Below are 22,534 nucleotides of genomic sequence, written 5' to 3'. Positions count from 1 at the left end.
AGTCAAAATTGCAGCAATAAGCCTAAGGAAAATTTTCTTCATAGCAGCTACAAAACATCGCTAATATTATGCTACTAATCCAAAACTATTAATAAGCAAAGGGATGGGTCGTGATGTCCATGAATGGAGAGACTCGATATCGTAAAGCTGTTATCTCCTAATTCGATCTATGGATTCAATGTCATCCCAATAAAAATCCCAGCGAGTTTTGTCCTGTGTGGGGAAAAAAAAAATGATTCCTAATTCTTAAAAACACAGGATGGCCAAACAGCCCCAGCATTTACACTATCTGACATCATACAATAATAGTCGGAAAATGACAATATGAATACCCCACACCGCAATCAATTGAATATATAAGCGGCTCGTGCTGTGCTTGCCTTTTAAACTCTCATTTACTTTTAACTCCTCGTGTTTAACGCTTGCCACCGCCCCCTGCGAGGTTGTTCTGCTCCTCCGTCGCTCCCTCTCCAGCCGATGCCTCAGGACGCGCACGTTGATAATAGGGACGTAAAAATCTCAGGTTCACTTGTTCTTTCCTTGGAGTCTTAAAGATGTTCCTCCCGTTTTTTTCTCCTTTTTTTAAGATTTTATTTTATTTTATTTTATTTTATTTAAGTCATCTGTACACCCAACGTGGAGCTCAGGCTCACTGCCCTGAGGAGGAGTCGCGTGCTCCCTGGCCTGAGCCGGCCGTGCACCTCCGTCTCGCTCTTGCACAGCTTCGCCTCTGCAAGCCCGTAACACCCAACAAGGCCCGCGGGCTCCTGCTGCCTTTCGAGCCCAGGACTCGACGACACTTGGCCTTAGTGCTGCTTACGTGGGCTGGTGCCCAGAGCCGAAGCCACGCGCTTCCATTTGCAGCTTCAAATCTGTCCAATTTCAGGAAAGTTCTTGAAATACAGATTTTAGTTGGTTCAGTTCCTTCTCCTTGATTTTTCTCCTTTGGGGACTTGTACCTCCCGGGTCTGTGGGTCTCCTTTGCTTCTCTTCAATGTCTGTCACTTCCTCTCGAATTTTCTGTCTTCCATTTTTGTTTGTTTTCGTTTCGTTTCAAACTGTTCCTACTTTCCACTTCGATTTTCCTGGCATTTTCTGTTTTGTGAATTCATCTTCCCATTCTGGCTCACGAAGTCCACTCCGAGGGGATCGTTTTTTTCCCCTTCTGCTTCTCATTCTTTCCTGAGCTTGACCACTTTGTTTCTGAGTTCACAATTCTGATTTACATCATATTCTTTTATATCTCACATCGTTTTCTCAATGCCTTTTGGCTCGTTTTGAAATTAATGATTACAAGGTTGGATCTTTCCTGTGGATACATTTCCTCGACTTGCTTTCCTTGTCTGTAGGGATGTTATCTTGCTTTTTCTTTTTTATTAAAAAAAAAATTAGGGGATCCCTGGGTGGCTCAGCAGTTTAGTGCCTGCCTTTGGCCCAGGGCGTGATCCTGGAGACCCGGGTTTGAGTTCCACATCGGGCTCCCTGCATGGAGCCTGCTTCTCCCTCTGCCTGTGTCTCTGCCTCTCTCTCTCTCTATGTCTATCATAAATAAATAAAATCTTTAAAAAAAAAAAGAAAAAAATAATTTACATTTGATGATACTTTCGTCTTGCTCATTTTTAAATGAAATTAGTACCACTGGACTTTCAGAAGGAACATGGCTTTTCTAACATTCCCGAGCTCCCACTCCTGATGCTCTCACCGTGTTAAAATAACAGTATTTATATGGCAGCTTAACTCTGGGACGCTTTCTGGCTTTGTTCCCCTACCCCAGCTTTATATTTTCTTCCCTACCTTGTGTCTCTCTTGTCCCTACCTTACTCAATTTTTATTCGACTCTCAGAACCTTCTCCTCCCTTCCATTGTGGTCTTGCACCATCCATCCCTAGGGCCCCAGCCCGCGCCCTTCACACTTCACGCAGGCCTGCCCGCTCATGGAGCGAGAAAAACCCTTCTCATTTCCAGCTACTCTTCTCAGACTGGTCTGCAATACCTTCCAGGGAAGATCTTTGGGGTCCTTAGGGGGTTTCTGTTCTGGAGTTTGCAAGGTTTCCCACGGCTTGCCGCTGCCCTCTTCCTTCCAGGCAGGAATTACACGCTCTCCTGTAAGCCGGTGACTTGCTCTCCTCCCCTCGTGTTTGGGGCTGGTGAGGCGCCGGTCACCTGATTTTGTTGTAAATGCCGTACGTGACTTTCGGGTTTTGCTCTCCAGTGACTCTACCTTTAAGTGGAGATTCAGAAAAGAAAAAAAAATTAGATGTATGCTGCCTCCGCTCCGTTCTCTTAGAATCCCGCTCCCTCCGCTACCACCAACAAAAGCTAGTTTTCCAAAGACCTTAACGCCATGCTAAGGTGTCTAGAATTCACCCTGCAGGCAAAGGGTTGACAGAGGTTTTGAAAGTAAAAGCGGACGTGACTCGATGTGCTCTTAAATGTGCTCTTAATGCTCTTTAATGTGACTTAAAGCTCATTCTGGCCAACCAGGGGCAGAAAGGATGGAGGCAAGGAGACCAACCGGGAGGTGACTGTCCTAGTACAAACGGGAGCTCGGGCATTCTGGACTTAGGATGGATAGGAGCGATCGGATTAGGGAACTCGCCGGTGCCCCTGACACCTGACATGCACGTTGCCCGCACACGTTCCGTACTAGGAACTACATACCCTTTCATTTCCCGCAGTCTGGCTGCCTCCCCCAAGGAGCCAGGCTACAGCGCCCAGGCCGTAACCCCGGTGTCCTTCACATCAGGCCTCTCCCCAACACTGCGCCTGACCCACCCGGAGGGGCAACGGCGTGCTGCTCAGGTCCCCCAAGTCTCACAGTCGTGTCTCTTGGTTGTCCCCCAGCAGAGGCTGCAGGAGGGCATCCCCACCTTCCTTCCAGGGCATGGTCCTGGTCTGAGGTTGCCGACCCCGGTCCCATAGTGTCCTCCTTCTCCTCCTCCTTCCTCCTTCTCGGGGGTATCCTTGGAGTTGGACGAGCCTCCCGGGATTGGGTCAAAGACGGAAGCCACGCACAGTCGGAGCAGTGACTCGCGGCTGCTGCTCAGGACCCCACAGCCCCCACTTTCGAGGTCTCTGGCTTCAGGGAGGCAGCAGGTTTAGAGTGAGACCCCCGTCCCCCGACGGGCCAGGAGGCACAGCTGAGCCGCAGGGCGCAGGGCATCCCTCCTTTGCCCGCAGGAGGTGGGAAGCAGGAAGAGATCTCTATTTCTTTGCAGCATTCACTCATTCGGCAAACACACATCAAGCACCTTCCATGGACGAGCGCCGTGGGATTACCAAAAATGAAACGGGCTGGACTGGGGGGGACAAGAGGTCTGACGGAGGCAGGGATGGCCTGAGAGCACTTCTGGGGGGACGGAGGCCACAGATGGAGGACACGGCTGCCTCCCTGACACCCTCCGGCCTCCTCCTCCTGCACGTCTTCAGAACGGCCCGTGGGCCTGGGAGATGCAGGGAGCACAGGAGCCGGATAGAAAACTGTCCTCACACCAGTGTTTCTCCGGGGCCAGCGTGCGTGGGGCCAGGGGCAGAGCGGCGGGGAGGAGAGGCGGGAGCATGGACTCGGAATCCTCCCTGCTGGGAGCTCCTGGCCCAGGCAGGCAGCCCGGCATCAGCCCCAGGCCCCGGGAGGCCGCGGACGGTCGGCCCCGACGGCCGCGGGGCCTCAGGACAGCAGCAGGGACAGAGGCCAGCAGAGGGCCGGTGGCTCTCCGAGGAGGCCCAAGGGGCCACGGGCGAGGCTGCAAGATTTGAGCAGGCCCTCAGAGCCACCCAGCACGAGGGCCCTGGGCATGCCCGGGTGACACCCCAGGGTGACACACCAGGGCCAGCGGTCGCCGTCTGCAAGCAGTGACTGCGGCAGAGGGGAAATCAGCCTGAGGACGCAGAAGCAGGCGACTCCACGTCACTGATCGGAGGCGACGTTGGGGCCTGGACATGTCCCACCGACCAAAACCATCCCTCGGTGGGTCCCTGGGCACCGCTGGACTCCAACGTGATGGCCCCGAGCCCCGAGCCTCCCTGAAACCTCAGCCCTAAATTACCCCCCGACCTAACATGCACCTTTCCTGACTCTGGGCCCGGGAGCTGAGCAAGAGCCTGCGCGGGGACAAGGGGCAGCCAGGCCAGAGCTGCGGCCCCAACGGCTCTGCAGGGGCCACCGTGTCGCGTCGGCCCGGCCACCCTGGGCTCCATCCTCCTGGCCCAGCGCCGGCGGCGCGCAGCATTCAGGGTGACTGCACGGGGGGCCGCGTGGGCACCGGGGAGCCGGCCCTGGTGGCCCAAGGGGGGCCTCTGCGTCCTGCCCCCAGGCCTGCTGGGGCTCCCGGACAACTGGCCAGAAACGCGAGGCCCCGCGTCCCAGTCCCCCCGGCCTGGCCTAGGAGCTCGGTTCAGCCCCCGCCGGAGGCCCAGGCCCAGCCAGCACCGCGGCCTCAGCCCACGGCCTGCAGTCGGGGCCAGTCGTCACCAGAAGGCGGGTGCGGCGCCGCAGGGGAGGTGGCGGGCGCGCGGGCTCGGGCCCCACACTCAGCGCCTCACACAGCGGGGTCCCGGGGCCACCCCAGCCTCCAGCCAGACCGTCCCCTCCTCCCCGGGCCTCCTCAGACACGCAAACCGAGCTACGTCATTCGCTTTTTTCTCTTTTTGAGAGAACGAGCGAGCGTGTGTGCTCGTGGGGTGGCACCCAGGGGGACGGAGCCAGAAGCCCAAGCCGACTCCACGCCCACCCGGGCCCGAGGTCACAGCCCCGGACGGCGACCTGGGCCGCGGCCAGGACGTGGGTGCTTCACCAGCGGCGCCCCCCACACGCCCCCCTGCACTCGCATTATAGGACCGTTTCTAGCAGAAACAGGCGGTTGCAGAGCTCATGCCCTGAGAAATAATGGCTTGACTTATCCAGCTGCACATTTTTTGTGCAGAAGGAAATTTTTCAGTGAGTTTTGGGCGATGTCAGAAGAAAGGTCATCAAGAGAAAACTAGAAAACTCAGAAGTAAAGCTGAACACTTAAAACAGAGTATCTTGGGGCGCCCGGGGGGCTCAGCGGTGGAGCATCTGCCTTCAGCCCAGGGCGGGACCCCGGTGTCCCGGGATGGAGTCCCGCGTCGGGCTCCCTGCATGGAGCCTGCTTCTCCCTCTGCCTGGGTCTCTGCCTGTCTCTCATGAATAAATAAATAAAATTTCAAAAAAAAGAAGTCATCGCTCTGGAAGGCCACCCTCATGCCAGTGGACCCCGCTGCTCCCAAACAGTCGGTCGCCCTTTGGAAACGACTTTTCAGAAGCAGTCGGGGAGACAAGAAGGGAGCCTTGTGGTGAAGCAACCAGATGGAGCTTCAGCCCAGACCTCTGTCCACCTCCTTCCTCACCAGTGACTCCAGCAGTAAATATCAGCTCACCTTCCGGAAGGACACGATGTGTCCCTTTGGGATGTTCAAGGCCTGGGACGTTGACCCGGAGAACGGTTTGCTGACAAGCTTGTACAAGATCCAGTCGGTTTACCTGCTGGTCACACCTGACGCACCTGACCCGGTAACTGGTTGGCTTCTAACAGCTCAGGGGAAACCTCGCGCGTGCAGCGGCCGGAGGTGCTCGCCAGAAAGACCAGTGAAGTCACAGAGTGGTCGGCGGGAGGTGACCCAGCAAAGGCACCTTCTGGCCGTGTCTTAGGTGCAGGGACCATCGTTCCCATCCTCCTAGAAGGGCCGCTCCTCCCTCCGCACTCGGCAGCCCCGGCCTACTGCTGAGGGCCGGACTCCGCATCCAGGCGGAGAGGAATGTGAAGGAACCCCCAGGACACGGGGAGGTCCCGATCGGCCCCCCGACAATCACCTGGGTGTTTAACCAGGCACCCAGGAACAGTCACCCGCTCGAATAACCCAGAGGACTGGGGGGCCCTTTTCTTTAACCACATCCAGGGAAAGGGGACTTACAGTCTTCAGGGCGTCCCCCTGTCCCTGCTCCCTCCCCTGCCCCCTCCCTCTCCAGTTTGGGTAACAGCCTCAGCGTGCACATGGGTCATTACACAGCTGTTTTAAGTCAATAAAAAACATCTTGTTTTAAATTGATGGAAAAAAAAGTCTTTACCGCGCAGACGTCTGACCCCTTACCCCTTACCACCGTTCCTGGGAGCACCCACCCCTTTTATCCCTGAAGCCCAGAAAGTGGATGGAGTCCCCGGCCGGGGAGGGTGGGGGGTGGGGGGGCGGGGGGGTGCAGAGGCTGCTGCACCGCTGACTCCAGCACCCCCAGGGCCAATTTCCTCCTGGAAAGGACTTGTGCAAATAGCCAAGAACTGTTCCTGTTGGCTGTGCAATGATGTGTCAGGATGCCTTTTGAATCAGGAAGTGTCCTCCTCCGCCTACACATCCCTTCCACTCCAGCACCCGCCACACGCATGCCAGACCCCACACGCACCACGTGCACGCACACCGTGCTCTCCTCCCACCTCTGACCCTCCCCTGCACTTGGTTCCAGATCTCCAGGACTGGAGCAGCGCCCACCGCCCATTCTCCTGCCCATAAGGCCTCTGGACATTTCATCTGACGTTGCTGCCCTCCTCCTCCTACGAGCCCTACGCTACCTTAGACCCTCATTTTCTCCCCTCTTCCTGGTACTCCTCACTCTAGGCCATATGAATACCAAAGGCTTTAGTTTAACTCTATTAACTCCAAGCCTGGACTGTGAGCTCCACGGCTCCATGGCAGCCCTGTCACGCTGACCTCTTCGATGCCAGTGTCCAGTATCTGCAGAAGGACTGGGGCCACCCCCCACCCCTACCTTCCTCTGATTTCTCCATGCTCGTCCCCACAACGGCCTCCACCCGACCTTTGCTATGAGACTTGATTCACCCCCTGACTCCCAACTTTATTTCCACCATAGACTACAGGAACTAGCTGGCTTTTCCTCCTGAGGATCCTGCTGGAAGCCATTACTTTAACACAGTAGCATGATTCTCTCTCAAGCAAAATATTCCCCGTATCTCAACCTGTCCCAAGGGCCCTTCCTGGGGAGTCCCACCATGGACCACCTAGGAATCCAGAGCCCAGTGCCAGCCCTCTTCACCGTGGAGCCCCAAAGAGACTCTCCACACCTTTGAGAACATGGAAGCTCTCTTTATGGGAAGCTCAAGGAATCTTCCATGGCCTAAGTCACCAGATTTCTACACCACAGGCACAAAGCCCACCTTGCAAGCCAGAGGGAGTTATCGGGCTCCCTCTTGGGAGGTTCACTTAGTAAATCCCACAGATACTCCAGCAAAGTGAAAATCAAGTGACTGAGTGTATCAGTGAAATTCCAAGTTTCCAATAGATCAAGCTAAACATAGTTCACCAGTTCCACATGCCTTCAGCCCAAATTCTGAAGGTATTCTCACTTTATCAAAAAAAAAAAAAAATAGGGCCTTCGTACTGTGTTAGGCATTTTTTTTATTTATTTATTTTTGTGTGTGTGTTAGGCATCTTGGTTTGAGCTGGGGATACATAGACAAACAGGGTCTCTGACCCCACAGCTCAGCATGGTGCAGGAGACTCAGCCCTGTGCAGGCCACCCGGGGAAAGGCCAGCGATGCTGAGAGGGGGAAGCACAAGGAACCCACAGGGGCACTCCGCCCAGCTGGGTGGGGACGGGAAGGAGGACAGGAACCCCACAGAGACATCTGGGAAGAAGGTCCTCCTGATCTGAGTCTTGGAGGATGAGTAGAAAGACGCCACGCCAAGACCCACCTAGACCTAGGAGGGCATTAAAGACAGCAGGCAGAGGAGAATGCATGAAGAGGCAGACAAAACAAAATTTATGCAAGAGATTGAAAGAAATTTGAGATGACTAACCCAGAGTCCCGATGATGGAATGGGGGGAGTCGACGTGGAAGGGAGACAGGAGCCCCTCATGAAAGAACGTGTGAGCTCGCCCCACCTCGAGAATTCAAAATCACTAGACGGCTGGTAGACGGAAGACTTGCCAAGACTTGTGGAGGGAAAGTCCGGGAAGAGGTTGTTTCCTTAGTGGAGATAAATGGTGAAGGCCTAGGAACGACAAAGGGGCAGCTGTAACGAGGGAGACTTGATGGGCGTCCATGTCCTTGTAACCTAGGTGGCCAGGGAGAAGGAAAAATGCAAAATTCCCCTTAGGTCTCTATTTAGATTGCTCGGTGAAAGGCGGTGCTGTCAGAGCAGAAAATAGGGAGGGATGATGAGCAGGGGGCGGCGGGGAGGACGGGAGCCGGATGAGACCCTCTGCAGCTTGGAGGGTTTGAGAGGTTTCCCTGCCTCCTGTGACGGCCCATCAGCTGCTGGGGACTAACGTCCAGGCAATGGATCGGGCTGCGGCGGAGACGTGGAAGTCGTAAGTGTGGGTCCCAGGAGGCGTCAGAGTGTGTGTAAGAGAAAAGGAGGAAAGGCTAAGACTAGAGCACCGCAGTGGTCCTGGGTGTCTCTTCATGTGCCTGGCGGCCCTGGGTACGTCTCCTCTGTCTGTTCGCGTCCTCTGCCTATTTTTTTTTTAATTGGATTGTCTGTTCTTTGGTTGTTGCGTTTGATAAGTTCCTTAAAGATTTCGAATTGCCCTTTAGCTGAAAAGGATATTTGCAAATCCAGGGCAGCCTGGGGGGCGTAGCGGTTTAGCACCACTTTTGCCCCGGAGTGTGATCCTGGAGACCCGGGATCGAGTCCCACGTCGGGCTCCCTGCATGGAGCCCGCTTCTCCCTCTGCCTGTGTCTCTGCCTCTCTCTGTGTGTTTCTCATGAATAAATAAATAAAATCTTTAAAAAAAAAGATATCTGCAAATCCACAATGAGGCACAAAATCAACAAGTCCGGAAATGACAGGTGTCGGTGGGGATGCGGAGAAAGGGGCACCTCTTACACGGCTGGTGGGAACGCAGGCTGCTGCAGCCGCTCTGGAGAACAGTGTGGAGGGTCCCCAAAAAGCTAAAAAATAGAGCTGCCCTATGACCCAGCAATTGCACTTCTAGGTATTTACTCCAAAGACACAAATGTAGTGATCCGAAGGGGCACTCCCACTCCGATGTTTATAGCAGCAATGTCCACAGTGGCTAAACTCCGGAAAGAGCCCACATGTCCCTCGACAGGTGATGGATAGAGAAGATGTGGGGTGCGCACAACAGAATACCACTCAGCCGCCAAAAAAATGAAATCTTGCCATTTGCAATGATGTGGCTGGAACTAGAGGGCATCACGCTAAGCAAGATACCTCAACCAGAAAAAGACGATTATCACATGAATCTCACTCAGCATGTGGACTCCAAGAAACAAAACAGAGGATCATGGAGGAAGGGAGGGAAAAATAAAACAAGATGAAATCAGAGACGGAGACAAAGCATGAGAGACTCTTAATCACGGAAACGGACTGAAGGGTGCAGGGGGGAAGGGGCGGGGGATGGGCACGGGGGTGATGGATTGAGGAGCGCATGTGATGTAGGGAGCCCGGAGGTAGATAAGGCTGATGAGTCACTGACCTCTACCGCTGAAATTAATAATACATTATATGTTCATTAATTGAATTTAAATTTATAGAGAGAGAGAATAGAACACTGGAGGACTGGAGGACAGGGAAGGGGCAGGGGAAGCTGAGTCAAGGGCGGAGGGGTGAGGGGTGGCCAGAAAGAGAGGTTGGGAGGGAAGGGGAGAAAGGGGGAGCCCCGCCCTGGCTACGCCTGTGAGCCGTCCCCGTGGGACTTGGCAAGTGCCCCAAGGATCCTACACCCAGAACCTGAGACAGGGTCAGAGGCGATGTGACGCGTCCAAAGCCAGTTGGCTCCTAAATGGTAGACGAGCTCTCCACCCCTGAGCCCGGGGATAGGAGGGACGGCCTTCCTCCCCTGGGCCGCGGTGCCCCCCACCTCTGCCCCTTCGCCGCGTGCCGCCCTCCTGCTAACTTACAGGGAGACCGTCCTGGAGTTGAGCGTGGTCAGCCGGGGCCGAAGACGCCTTAAGCATCGCTCCTCGGCCTTCCGGCTGTGATCGGGCGAAGACTCCTTGGTCACATCTGCAGCTCATGGTGTGGGGAGCCCCAGAGAAGGTCCCCGCGTCCCCGTACGCCCGAGGGCAATCTGCTGAGACAGACTTGGCCCACCCGTGGGGAAGCCCCAGCCACCCCACGGCCTCCCGAGGAGCGGAGTCTGACTTCCTGGGTCACAGGACCACGTCCCCTCCCGCCAAATCCCCCTCCCCAGAAAGGTGTCACCAGAGATGATAGCCCAGGGGACAGGTGGGAAGGGGAAGGGAGAGGTAGGCAGAGGATGCCCGGATGTGAGTCGGGTTCACACTGGCCCCAGAGCTGCTGCCCAGGAGTGACCCGCGGTGAAGGTGGGCACCGGCCAGCCCTCGTGGAACTTAACAGGTGGCCCTGGGGCGGGAGAGGAGGGGAGGGAGAGAGCACACTACTGGTAGACTGGTCACCATTAAAGGAGGCCCAGAAAAAAAAATAAATTAAATAAATTTAAAAAATAAAATAAAATAATAAAATAAAATAGGCCCAGAAAGACAGTGGAACACACGAGATCCCGGACGTCTGAGGACCTGGCGTGTACCTGCCTCTGTACACGGAAGCATGGGGTTCATGGCTTCTCCTCCTCCCGGCAGCTCGGGCTAGGACCCCGTGCCTGTGAACATGAGCCTTCCCCCGCCCCCGTCCTTACACTCTGCATGCGACAGGCCCTCCCCTCATCCCTCCCCTTCCCTCCTCCCTCCTCGACAGAGGCAGCTCTCCCAGGTGTGTCCTGAGACCCGCTCCTGCCTCCCACCAAGTTCTCCACGCAGGAGCCCTCGGATCGACCTCTGGCACCCTCTGGCACCCGCCTGGCCCTACAGCCTGGTCTGGTTTGCCCACGCTGCTCCGGCCCCTGTGGCATCCTTCTTCTCCTCCAATAAGCCAACATTTCCCACCTGCCTGGACTCTTGCACATCTCCCTGCCCTTCCTCACCCCATTCTTTTACCCACCCCCGGTCTTCAGATGCTTGACCCTTTACGTCTCCACCCTCCACCCGTGGTTGATATCCTCAGAGCAGCCTCGCTGAGGCCCCAGAACGGTTCGGTCCCAATCATCCCTCCCACTGCCTCCTGTACGCCCCCTTCCCACCACCATCACAATGCAATTAAATCCTTGTTCATGGAATTATGTTAATTCTTCCAAATTCCCCCGCAGACCGCCAGCTTCCCCAAGCAAAATCTTCCTCGAAGCTATATGCTCAACCTCTGACGCCGTATCTGGTGCTTACAGGTGCCTCGTTTATATTGCGGAAAGAATGAAAGGATGGAGGGCTGGGGGCCTCACAGCACGCAATGGTCAGCACCCATCCTGTCCCATGGCTGAAGCCAGGTCACGCCCCTTCCATCTTAGGTATGAAACTTAGGCATCGGGACCCCTGGGTGGCGCAGCGGTTTGGCGCCTGCCTTTGGCCCAGGGCACGATCCTGGAGACCCGGGATCGGATCCCACGTCGGGCTCCCGGTGCATGGAGCCTGCTTCTCCCTCTGCCTGTGTCTCTGCCTCTCTCTCTCTCTCTGTGACTATCATAAATAAATAAATAAATAAAAATTAAAAAAAAAAAAAAGAAACTTAGGCATCGAACAAGGCATGGAGGAAAGCCAGAGAATGATTCCTCTCCCATAGGGATGTTAGGAGTAGCGCAGGTCCGTGGGTTGGCTAAGGGAGAGGGGGCTCTGGTGTAGATATTGCAAGGCCTTCATGGCGGGTCCCGTGTAGCAGACATTTCTCTCCCGTTGTCCACACCCACACACTCTTGTGACAGAGCTCTAGGAGCTTCAGGCGGCCCCAGTTGGATTTGGCTCACCCACTGCACCCTACCTGACGTGGCCACCCTTTCCTCCTTTGCCGATGCCCCAGGGGCTGCCTCTGCCCCGGGATCAGGGAACCATGAGCCCCACCTCCCCTCCCTGCCCCAGCCCTGGGGGGGAGGCTTAATGATGGAGCGTGAAGGAAGGGAAGGAGGAAGTGGAAGAGGGATCCAGGGCAAGGAGGGTTGGGATACACACCTCCAGGAGGCAGGGGCAAAAGAGACTTCCTAGAAAAGAAAAGAAAAAAAAAAAACCATGTGCCAGAGCAAGATAAAGCCTAGGAGAGAAAAGGGAATCCCTATCTGGAATGGAACTGGGCGACCTGGAAAGATAGGAAAGTTTGTCTGGAATAGCAGAAGGAAGAAGCATGGAGGGGAAGGGTTCGTCAAAGGCTTCTTTTTTTTTTAATAAATTTATTTTTTATTGGTGTTCAATTTGCCAACATACAGAATAACACCCAGTGCTCATCCCGTCAAGTGCCCCCCTCAGTGCCCGTCACCCAGTCACCCCCACCCCCCGCCCTCCTCCCCTTCCCCCACCCCTAGTTCGTTCCCCAGAGTTAGGAGGCTCTCACGGTCTGTCTCCCTTTCTGATATTTCCCGCTCATTTTTCATCAAAGGTTTCCATCACGTCCCACCCTCCCCAACACTCCATTCGAAAGCTTCCCTGTGGCTCCCCGTATCCCACCACATGGCTCCACTTCCTGGCCTGACGCTCAGGGCGCCCGTGATCTGGATCAAGCCTACCTCTCAGATCTAATTTCCCCGGACCCCACTTCCTGCATCCTTCACATCAGGCAAAATCAATGACTTCCTGCTCCCAACTTCCCTTCTGGATACCTGTCTAACCCCTCACCGGTCCAGGCCTAGCGTGCTTCCAGCCCCAGGGGCTCTCCAAAGCCTGCCCCCTGCCCCCGCTCTGGCCAGAGCCTGAGTTTCTCCGTGTCCCGCCTCTCTGCGAGGCAAGCGTCCCCTTTCCGGCTGAGCTCCATCCCTCCCACACCTGTGCTCACACTCCAGCCTCTCAGAGGACCTTGCTCCGCTCCACGGTTTCTGCTGTGCCCCACTCACATTCCCACGAGGGAGGAGCTAGTCCCCTGAACAAAACCTCGCCACGCTAGGAGATTGGTTTAGGGGATGAAAAAAACGGAGGGTGGGGGGTGCAGGACAGGGGCAGGCATTCTCTCTTGTCTTTTCTTCACCCTCAATTATCATCTACTCAGGATAAGTCCCTAAAAAGAAGGAACCATCTTTGAGGCACCAGGGAAAGACCTGGGAGATGCTAAAACTCAAAAGGCGTAGGAAAGAGTGAGTGTCCCCTAAAGCAAGGCCTGGAGAGGGTAAGCACCATGACTAGGGGTGAGGAGGGAGCTCTTGTCCCTTGCACCCTCTCACCTCTCGAAGCAGCCAACACGACCAATGCAGAAGCCCCAGGGTTAGGGCAAAAAAAGACATCAAAGCCATCAAGGATGTTCTAGATCCAACCTCGGGCAGGGAGCGGGAGGGTTGGTGCACACCTGCTCCACACGCAGGGTTGCTGGGAGAGTGAAATTTGCTGTGCGTATCCCAAGGCCTCCCAACCTTCCCGTGAGAGAGCAGTTGGTCCCCTCAGCAAAGCCACTTCACTTTAGGGGTCTCCGTGGTGCCTGGGGAGGGGGCTGGAGGTTCTCTTACAAATAAAACAACCCTTGAGGTGCCTGGGTGGCTCAGCCAGTTGCACGTCTGACTCTTAGTTTTGGCTCCGGTTGTGAGCTCAAGGGCCTGAGGTCAGGCCCTGGGTCACGCTCCACGTTTAGCATGAAGGCTGCTTGGGATTGTCTCTCTCTGCCCACCCCTTTAATAAATAGATAAATATTATAAAAGATAGGGAGATGATAGATAGATGATAGATAGATAGATAGATAGATAGATAGATAGATAGATAGATAGATGATAGATAGATAGATGATGGGTAGACAACCCTTCTGTCCTCAATCAGCATACACGTTCCAGAAAATGGCCAAAATGGAGCAGAAGATGTTATTAAGGGACTCACAAAGCCAACATTACCTACAATTCAAGCTCTAAAAATCAAGGATGAAGGTGAGTGTGTCCCGAGGTGAGTGGGGCATTGGCCTCAGCAGAAACATCCCCACCCCTCCCCCAAGGCCACGTCCCTAAGTCAACCCCACACAGAAGACCTGGGACCCCCACCGCCCCTCCCCACTGGCCTTCCCTCCTGCCGCGTCTTCAAATATCTCTGATTTCTCCTCTATATTCCAACTACCACGGTTGCCTGATGCCAGATCGCCCGGGTCTCAGCCCCAGCCCTCCCACTGCAAAGCCTGCCCAGTGGGAAAGAGGAGCTCCTTCAGCCTCTGGCGAATCTCAGCCTCTGTCCCAACTTCCGTGCAAGGCCCTCCAGGGGTTGGTGAGGCTGGAAAGCTGAAGGCAGGGTTGAGGGGGATGGACAGGGTGGAGCCGGGCCCCAGGCAGCACTCACATTCCCTTCCCTCTCACCCTTCCCTCTCCAGCTTCAACTCTCTCTCCTCCTGTCTTTCAACCTCCTTTTCTCATTTTCCTACAGCGAACCTATACGATGACATCCATCATATTAAAGATGAAACTAACTTGGGGCCAAAACTATAATGGGAAACTGCAAAATGATGCCCAGAAGCACCAGGCTTTAGCACAGTAGCATTAAAACCTAAAATTAACAATAATAATGATAATAATAATAATAATAATTTAATTTAAAAACAAAACCATCAAAAAAATAAAATAAAATAATAAAATAAAATAAAATAATAAAATAAAATAAAATAAAATAAAATAATAAAATAAAATAAAATAAAATAAAATAAAATAAAATAAAATAAAATAAAATAAAATAAAAAAACCATCGGGATGCCTGGGTGGCTCAATGGTTGAGTGTCTGTCTTTGGCCCAGAGCGTGATCCCGGGGTCCTGGGATTGAGTCTTACATCAGGGAGCTTCTTCTCCCTCTGCCTGTGTCTCTGCCTCTCTCTGTGTCTGTCATGAATAAATAAATAAAATCCTTAAAAATAAATAAATAATAAATAAATAAATAAATAAATAATAAATATAAATAAATAAATAAGTAAATAAATAAATAAATAAAATTTTAAAAATACAAACAAAACCATTATTAAACTGAAAGCACCAAACTTAGAGTAAATGTGTGTGTCGTCCTTAAGGAGAAGTCAAGTGAAAAGCACAGTCGGGCCCCCACCGGCTGGAGGAGCCCCCCCATGAGGGCACCCTGGTCCTTCACCCTGAACTTCCAGACTGCACCTTCCGCAGAGAGCTCCCAGAAAGTTCTTTGACTCACACCCACCCCCTCACCCATGTCCGCAGGGGCTGAGCCTCAGTTTCCAAGCTGGCTGCCGTCGTATTCCCCATTTTCCCTGCCCACTGACATTCTACTGCGGGCCAGAATGTTGAGCGAGACTTTGTCCACAGCCCCGGAGCTGGCACTAGGGTGCCCTGCTGGAACCCGCAGGCCACTTGTCCCTACATTCCATGGGGGACTCCTGACACCTGGAGCATTACACCCCCCTGCTCCCCACCCTTGGGACTTACCAAGAGTTGGAAAAGCCACCCAACCCCAACCAGCCCCAGGACTAGCATTCTCTCACGTGGAGTAGGAGAAAAATCGAGTCATCGAGGTCACTGGCTCTGTGGGGAATTCAGTGCGCCTACCAAAGGGATTTTTCTCGAATGCCCCCTTGAAGCGGGGGAGATGCTCTCACCATCCTCCAAGTCAAGTAAGGGGCTATAGGAATCGCTCATAGACCGGAGGTTCTAGTCTAAGGGGACCTTCTCTGGATGGGTTTTTGCTCCAAACTGACCTGGAGCTGCCCGGGCTGGAGCACAGAAGGACAGCTCGGGGGACAGCCTGTGTCCCCAGGGAGTGGGGGAGGCTACACTACTATAAACAACCACCCAAAGCGTAAAGTCTCAAACACATACGTTTGCATCTTTCTCACGTATCATATTTTTTTATATATATAAATTTATTTTTTATTGGTGTTCGATTACGTTATCAGATTTGAGGGAAGAGGGCAGTGGTCAGTCTTTTCCGTGTCGTCATTTAGGGACTCGGGCTGGCAACTGTCCTGCCAACTTCAAGACCTGGCATCAAGGCCATCCTGTCATCTCCATCATCATTCCAACTGCAGAAAACTAGAAGGAGCGTGCAACTGATTGCTTGCAGGTTTGTCTGGGCGACACTAGCAAACGATACGTGTCGTCGGCAAGAACTCAGTGTCGTGGCCGCCCTTACCCACGAGGGTTGGGAAACGTCTCGCGGGAAGACGATCAGATGACAGTCGGTGTCCCTGTGGCAACTTCTGCCGTGGGGCAGCGTGAACAACAGAAGTGCCTGCTTCTCACCTGAGACTTGTCGGGGCAGGAGGTTTCCCCTGGGAGGCTCTGGAGGAGATGCAAGAGGACACTCCCGCCTCAGCCTCCGGAGCCTTGGGAGGGCAGGGAAGAGAACTGGGAACGTCCCGGTGAGCTCGTGGACACACTTGGAGCAGCGGTCGAGGCCCAAGAGTCTCCTGGAGGGTCCCAGGCCAGGAGGCAGGGGGCAGCACCTGGGAGGGAGCTGGGCCGTGGGTCCCCAGCAGGACCCCCGGGAACGCCGCTTGTTGACGGGTCCCACGGCCACGGCAGGAGCCAGGGGGAGGCTGGACACCATCCCCTTGGGGACCGTCACCCCCTGCATCCACGGAAGTCCCTAGAGGAGCAGAGGAGAAGAGGAATGGAGGCCACGCCGGAAGCTGAGGACCCTGCCCTGCGCTGAGGTCGACCAGTTACCTCAGAAGATCTCGGCCCGCCCTGCCCCAGCTCCTGAGACTCAGGGCCGCCGCCTCCCCCTCTCGTGTCGCTCCAGCTAAGCGTCTGCTGGGGAAAGAGCAGGAGGGAACGTCTTGAACTGGAAGGACTCTTGGCAACCGAAAGACACTGAAACACGTCGAATCGGCTCAATAGGTCCCTACAACGTGGGAAAGGGAGGCTTGGAAGGAAGCGCTGTTTGCAGAAGAAGAAAACGCCACCGGATCCTGGCGGGTGACTTAACTGCTGTTCCCAAAGACAAGACTAACCCACTAGGACCGGGATCTGCCGTCACGGAAATAGTCAAGGGCTGGACGCCCGGCTCAACGCTCCAAAAGCTCAGGAAAACACAGACAAAGGGACGCGGGAGCGACAGAGCGAGCATCTGAGGCCTCCAGCTCCCGGGGGGCAGCTGCAAAGACTCTGCACTATTTTTTGCAAATTCCCTGTAAGTCTGAAGTCATGTCAAAATAGAAAGTAAAAATACCACGTAAAATGTAAAGACGGAGGAGGAGGAGGAGGAGAAATAAATAAACGAGGCGACTTCACATGGAAATCCGGATCCCCTTCTCCCTGGGAGGGGTGGGATGCCTGGCAGGGTCAGCTCGAGGGGGGCAGCCGAGCGCTCCAGCTCCGCTCCTACCCCTGAGGTCGGGGACGCGTCGCTTGTCCTTGCACTGTTGCCTGCCTTGCGTGGACAACAAGCAGGACACGAGAAAAGAGCCACTGGCGACAGAGTCAGCGTGGACGTCAGCTGCCCTAGAAGATGAGACATCATCACAGAAGGTAGCTTTTCACCCACGGACATGAGCTGCAGCCCTTTTCTTTACTCTCCATACCCAATTCTCGGCTAGGCCGTAAAGCCTGGGGTCACACCTCCTCTGGGCCCCCGTTATGAAATACTGACATTCTCCTATAGAACAGATGTCCGCGCCCTCCATCTCACGCCCACGTATGTCAATACCTGCTTCGTTAACTCAGGAGGCCACGCGGAGGATTAGAAGAGGAAAAGGGCGGAGCAGTGACATTTGAAAAGACCCTGCTCCGTGACAGCTCTGGTGTCGATGCCAAAGCTCTCATTTCCTCTTGGAAAGGACTTGTGTAAATAACCAGTTTGCTCCTGCTGGATTTTTTCGATGTGCTCGTGGAAACTGGGCTCTAGACTCCGAGCCTGTCCTACTATCGTGTATACACGGACCCAAGCACGCATGCACACACATCCCAGGGCACTGATACAGTCAAAACTCTCTGCTGACCTTCAGGGTCTCCCCATCACGCCCGGGCCAACACCACCACCCCCAAGGCTCCCAGGCCCGAACCCTTAGGCGGGCGGTCAACGCTGAGTCCTATCCCTGGGGTGATTCAATGCACCCCTCTTCTTCACCTACAGGCCACCATCAGATGCCACATAAATCTTAACGATCAAATCACACAGGGAGGTAGTGGGCGACCAGTTACATTAACCGGTTCCCACTCACCACGTTGGGAGTCGACCAGCTGCCCGAAGTGACTGTCGTCTTACCTGGAAGTCAAGGATGGATGAAGCAGGGCTAAGGAGGGCCCGAAAAGGACCAGCGGGTCCTCATGCCTGTGGTGTCCCACCCTATCAGTTTTCTCTTCCTCTATCTCAAGAGGAGACTAATGCCCTGAACCCCGGCACCTACGTGCCCTCATGTTATAAACCTCCTGATACCCCCTTTCCACACCAACCTCCAGAGCAGCCTTGAGGCGGAGAAGCCTGCAGGACCACTCGGGGCCTAGGGAAAGCCAACACCAAGCAAATGTAGAACCACAGACTGGTATCCGGGACCCAATTCTCCACCCACCGGCGCCTCAATGGGCTCCTGTTCCTGCTTGACCTCATTCTACTTAGCACTTAGCACCAGCCTGAGCCAAACCCACCCAGAAAGAGGAGCCCTCTGCAAACTACGAGTATCCCACCCATCTGCCTAGAAACGTATCGTCTCAAAAAATGCTTAGCCGTGCATTATCCTACCCAATCTCCATCGCCGTCCTCCACCTAGGAGCTGTGTAACTCCTGGACGGCAAAGGAAAACCCTAAAGTCCTTCAGGACAGAACCACGTACTGCCCTATGTCTAAGGACAAAGCCAGAACTTGAAACCCCGGCCTCTCGAATCCCAGCTCAAGGAAGGAAGAAATCCCAAGCCGAAGAGAATTATCTGCTTTTCTGGACTGTTCACACCATGGGTCAGCTCCCCACTTGAAGGGAGAACCAAGTTCCAAATTGGGGGAACCGCCACGGTCCTGGAATCACAAGATCCCGTCAGAAATGTGGGCTCCCATCAGTTGGGCCCGAAGATGGAGGTTGACGGGACCCACGTGGAGTTTGGGGAGATCCCCCTGGCAGGTAGATAATGGCTCCGAGAGCAGGGGACAAGTCTAGAGAAGTCACTTGTGCCTCCAAAGCTGTCCCCTCACGAGGAGGAAGGAGCCATGGACTCAGTCCCCAAATAGTGTGGGCTCCTGGGGAAGGAGGTGTTGGGGAAACCCTCAAGGCCCCCACTGAGTCCTGTGCGCATCAAGGCAAGACGTAGACAACGTGACCTTCCAGACCCACCCACCCTCCTCCTGGGAAGCTGCCTGTCCTCCCGAAACCCCCGACAGACACATTCCAGAATCTCCCCCAAAAGAAAACTGGCTCTGCACCGGGTCCCTGAGACCTCAGAGACCGGACCCATAGGGCAAGTGGGATGAAGAAGAAAGGAAGGAGGAAAAGGACGGCTGGAAGTCGGCAGCGGAAGGACCTCCCGGGGGCCACCGGCCCCACCTAGCCCGTGTTGGCTCAGCGCGTGACAGTTTGGGGAAGAAGGGGAGGAGGAGGACACGGAAGTCACACGCCTCCCAACTGGGTTCCCATTGGCCCTTGGGATCCTTAAAAGGGCCCGGCAGCACCAGCACTGGCATTCTCGGACCCTCTGAGGATTCTGTGGGTGCAGCTCCCGCGTCGTCCCACAGCATGAGGTTCTCGGCTCTCCTCTGGCTGGCGGCTCTGGCGGGGGCCCTGGTCTCTGCCGGTGAGTACGACCCTCCCCCTGCAGCGCCCCGGAGCCCCGACCCCCCGGGGCTTACCTCCAGGCTTCGTTCCTCTCTGTTTCTCCCAGCGGGGTGCTGGCTCCCCCTGCCCCAGCGAGGGACTGACCCCTGCCCCCAGCTTTCTACCCGCAGGCCCTTTACTCCCGGGTGGGGACCCAGGAGCCCCCTGGCTGTGCCTAGTCTCCCGGTTCATCTCTTCACACGCCGTCCTTTGCCCACTGTGCTCCGGCCCTGGCCTTCCTGCGGGGCTTCCGGGCCACGCACACAGCTGGGCGGGTTGTCCCCTTGCACAAGAGCACCAGGCAGGGAGCAGCGGGGACCGGAATCCAGCCCATACTCCGTGTGCCCGTGGCCTTGGGTCTCAGGATGCCTCTTTCGGAGAAAGTCCGAAAAGCACTATTCAGGCCGGGACGGCCCTGCTGCTCCTCGAACCCGGGGACCTTCCTTCTTGCTCTTGCCTCTGCCTAGAAGTCCTTTCCCGTCCCTGTCCCCTCCCCGCAGCCAACCCCGAGTGTCACTGGCCCGATGCTGTCTCATCCGTCACATGTCAGTGTAGATGGCAATTCCTCAAGAAAAGCCTTCCATGCAAATGTAGGAAAACTTAGACCCCTTATCACACCCCTCTGTGCTTGCCCTTCCGGCGCCATCACGCTGTGACCCCGTGACTATGTCCTGGAGTGGGAGCTGGGTCAGGGCGGGGTCTTCCCACGTCCTGGGCACTGAACCCCCCTCCACTTAGCAGAGAGCTTGGCGTGAACATCGTGCTGAAAGGATAAAGACAATGAGGGCTTGGGTCCGAGCCCAGAAACCATTCAGGCATGACCCACGGCCCCTGCGCTGTCCCCGTCTGCCACGGGGGGCCCTGAGCGCCTCCAAGCACCGCCGGTTCCCCGCGGGGATCTCAGGGCATCCTCACAGGCCAGAGGCAATGGGGAGAACCGGCTTCCAACAGCCGTAGGACGGGTTAAACACCAGAAAGTCCGCCCCGGGGGATCCGCCGATGGGCCAGTAGGACCAAGGGGGAAGCGTGTCTCCTTGAGCCCACGAACTCTCCCAAGGGCCGAGGATAAGGCGCGGGAGGCGGGATGGACTCGCGTGGGTCAGGTTCAGTCCTCACCGCCGCCTCTTTCTCCCGCTGCAGAAGGTGACTCCTCGGATCCCGCCCCAGGGGCTGCGGCCGGTGAGTCCTTCCCTCCCTTCGGGCTCTGCCTTCAAGGGGAGAGGCCGGCACCGGGATGGGGTGGAGGCCGGAGGCGAGGGAAGGGCCCCTGCAGGGTGCACACTGCTAGCTCATGGTCGTCCGCCCTCACAGGCAGGAGGAGCCCTGGAGGCTTTCACGGGGGCACCGGCCCCACCGAGAGAGCTCCCCCCACCCCTACCCCCACCCCCACCCCCACCCCCACCCCCGTGACCTCTTCCCGTGCAGGCCGCACCTCCTGGGACCGTCCTGCTGAGAGTTAGGGGCTCCCTGCTGGGGTTGGAGGCGGGGGCACTCAGCCCCAGCAAGGCCTCGAGGGTAGAGACCTTACCGGACCTGGGGCCGGTGCAGCGTCGGTGTCCCGGGGCCCTGCCGCTCCTTCCAAGCTAGGACACGCTCTGACTTTGCTAAAATCAACAAATTGCACTGTCTGTAGCCGACCCCGGAGGCTCGACACTCGCCGCGGACCCCGCTGTGCCCCAAAAGGCGGCCCAGGAGCCCGAGGGCGCTGCCCCGCATGGAGAGGACCAGAGCCCACTGAGTGAGCTTCTCCGTCTGAGGGCGGGCGACAACCCAGAGGGGTGTCGGGGGGCTGCTGGCGCTTGGCCCATGGAGACGAGCCTGGGGACAAGCACAGCGGGGGGCACGTGTGCACCCCAACCCGGAGCTCTGCGGGGTGGCTTGCGGCCTGTGTGGTTTCTCCCCCCGGCCCCCCCCCACTTCCCCGCGGGGAAGAGCGACCACGTCTCGTGAGGGGTGGGAGGGGAAAGCGGGAGTTTTCTTGAAATAACGTGACTTTCCTGCTAAAGTCATTGTTCTGCTCCCCAATTAGAATCCCTGCTAAGCAGAGGTCTCACGCTCGCAGGACAAGGCCTAGAAGGAGCAGAAAAAAGGCTGGATAAGGGACGTCAATTCGGGAAAAGTCTTTATGACCGTGAGTGCTTCCCAGGGCAAAGCCTTGTGGGAACAGGAGCACCCGGCACCCAGCATCGGGGCCCCTGCAGCCCCCTGGAAACTTCCCTCTTTCAAACGTCTCCAGTTTCTCATCCGCACTCGAGCCATGCGGTTGCATGACGCCAGGTTGCACCTGGGGTCTGAGCCGCAGCCTGAGATCCTGCCCAGGTGGGGAAGGGGGGTCCCGGGGGCCGCGTGAGGTTGGAAAGCAGAAGACAGGGCTGAGGGGGATGCACAGGGTGGAGCCGGGGCCGGGGGGCCCCCAGGCTGCATCCCAACCTCTGCATCCTCCTAGGTGGAGCCGAATTTGGACGAAATCTGAAAAACCTTGTTCCACAATTCAATTAGATTGAGTCTGAGACGCCAAAGAGGAGGGGTCCCGGGACTCCAGGCCCCAGTCGCCGCAGCCCCGCGTGATTAAACTGAAGCATCCCACTCGCCTGTGTCTGTGCTCTGTGGGGTGGGCCCCGGGGAGACGGAGAGCGGAGCCCTCCCCAAAGCCCAGAGGCCGGGCGGCGACCGTGAGGTCACAGCCTCCCACGAGCCCTTTAGCCCACGCAGAGCCACGGCCACACGCGCCGGGCCTCCTCCCCGGTCCAACCCCTCACTGCGGCGCCCAGTGACATTCGGGTGTTTCCAGAAATCAAACCAGTCTCCAAAGCAGCAGGATTTGTC

The 22,534-nt window shown here is 55.9% G+C and overlaps 1 protein-coding gene across 1 annotated transcript; it reads left to right on the top strand.

The window, feature by feature from the left end:
- The first annotated feature begins 18,972 nt into the window (after positions 1-18,972).
- Positions 18,973-22,250, top strand: LACRT (lacritin). Its single transcript, XM_055336932.1, has 6 exons — positions 18,973-19,021; positions 19,611-19,688; positions 20,720-20,887; positions 21,342-21,446; positions 21,738-21,839; positions 22,155-22,250. The coding sequence occupies exons 1-6, from the start codon at positions 18,973-18,975 to the stop codon at positions 22,205-22,207; spliced, it is 555 nt and encodes a 184-aa protein (XP_055192907.1). The 3' UTR covers positions 22,208-22,250.
- Positions 22,251-22,534: the final 284 nt, after the last annotated feature.

Source organism: Nyctereutes procyonoides, unplaced genomic scaffold (genome assembly GCF_905146905.1).
Source record: "Nyctereutes procyonoides isolate TBG_1078 unplaced genomic scaffold, NYPRO_anot_genome, whole genome shotgun sequence".
Lineage (NCBI taxonomy): Eukaryota > Metazoa > Chordata > Mammalia > Carnivora > Canidae > Nyctereutes > Nyctereutes procyonoides.
The sequence above is the reverse complement of the archived record's forward strand: the minus strand, read 5'-3'. Positions and strand labels throughout refer to the sequence as shown.

Coding starts and splice junctions, on each gene's coding strand:
- LACRT (XM_055336932.1), top strand. CDS start 18,973: ATGGAGGTTGACGGGACCCACGTGGAGTTTGGGGAGATCCCCCTGGCA. Junction 20,888..21,341: donor CGCCCCAGGGGCTGCGGCCG/GTGAGTCCTTCC, acceptor CACTGTCTGTAG/CCGACCCCGGAGGCTCGACA. Junction 21,840..22,154: donor CGGGAAAAGTCTTTATGACC/GTGAGTGCTTCC, acceptor GCATCCTCCTAG/GTGGAGCCGAATTTGGACGA.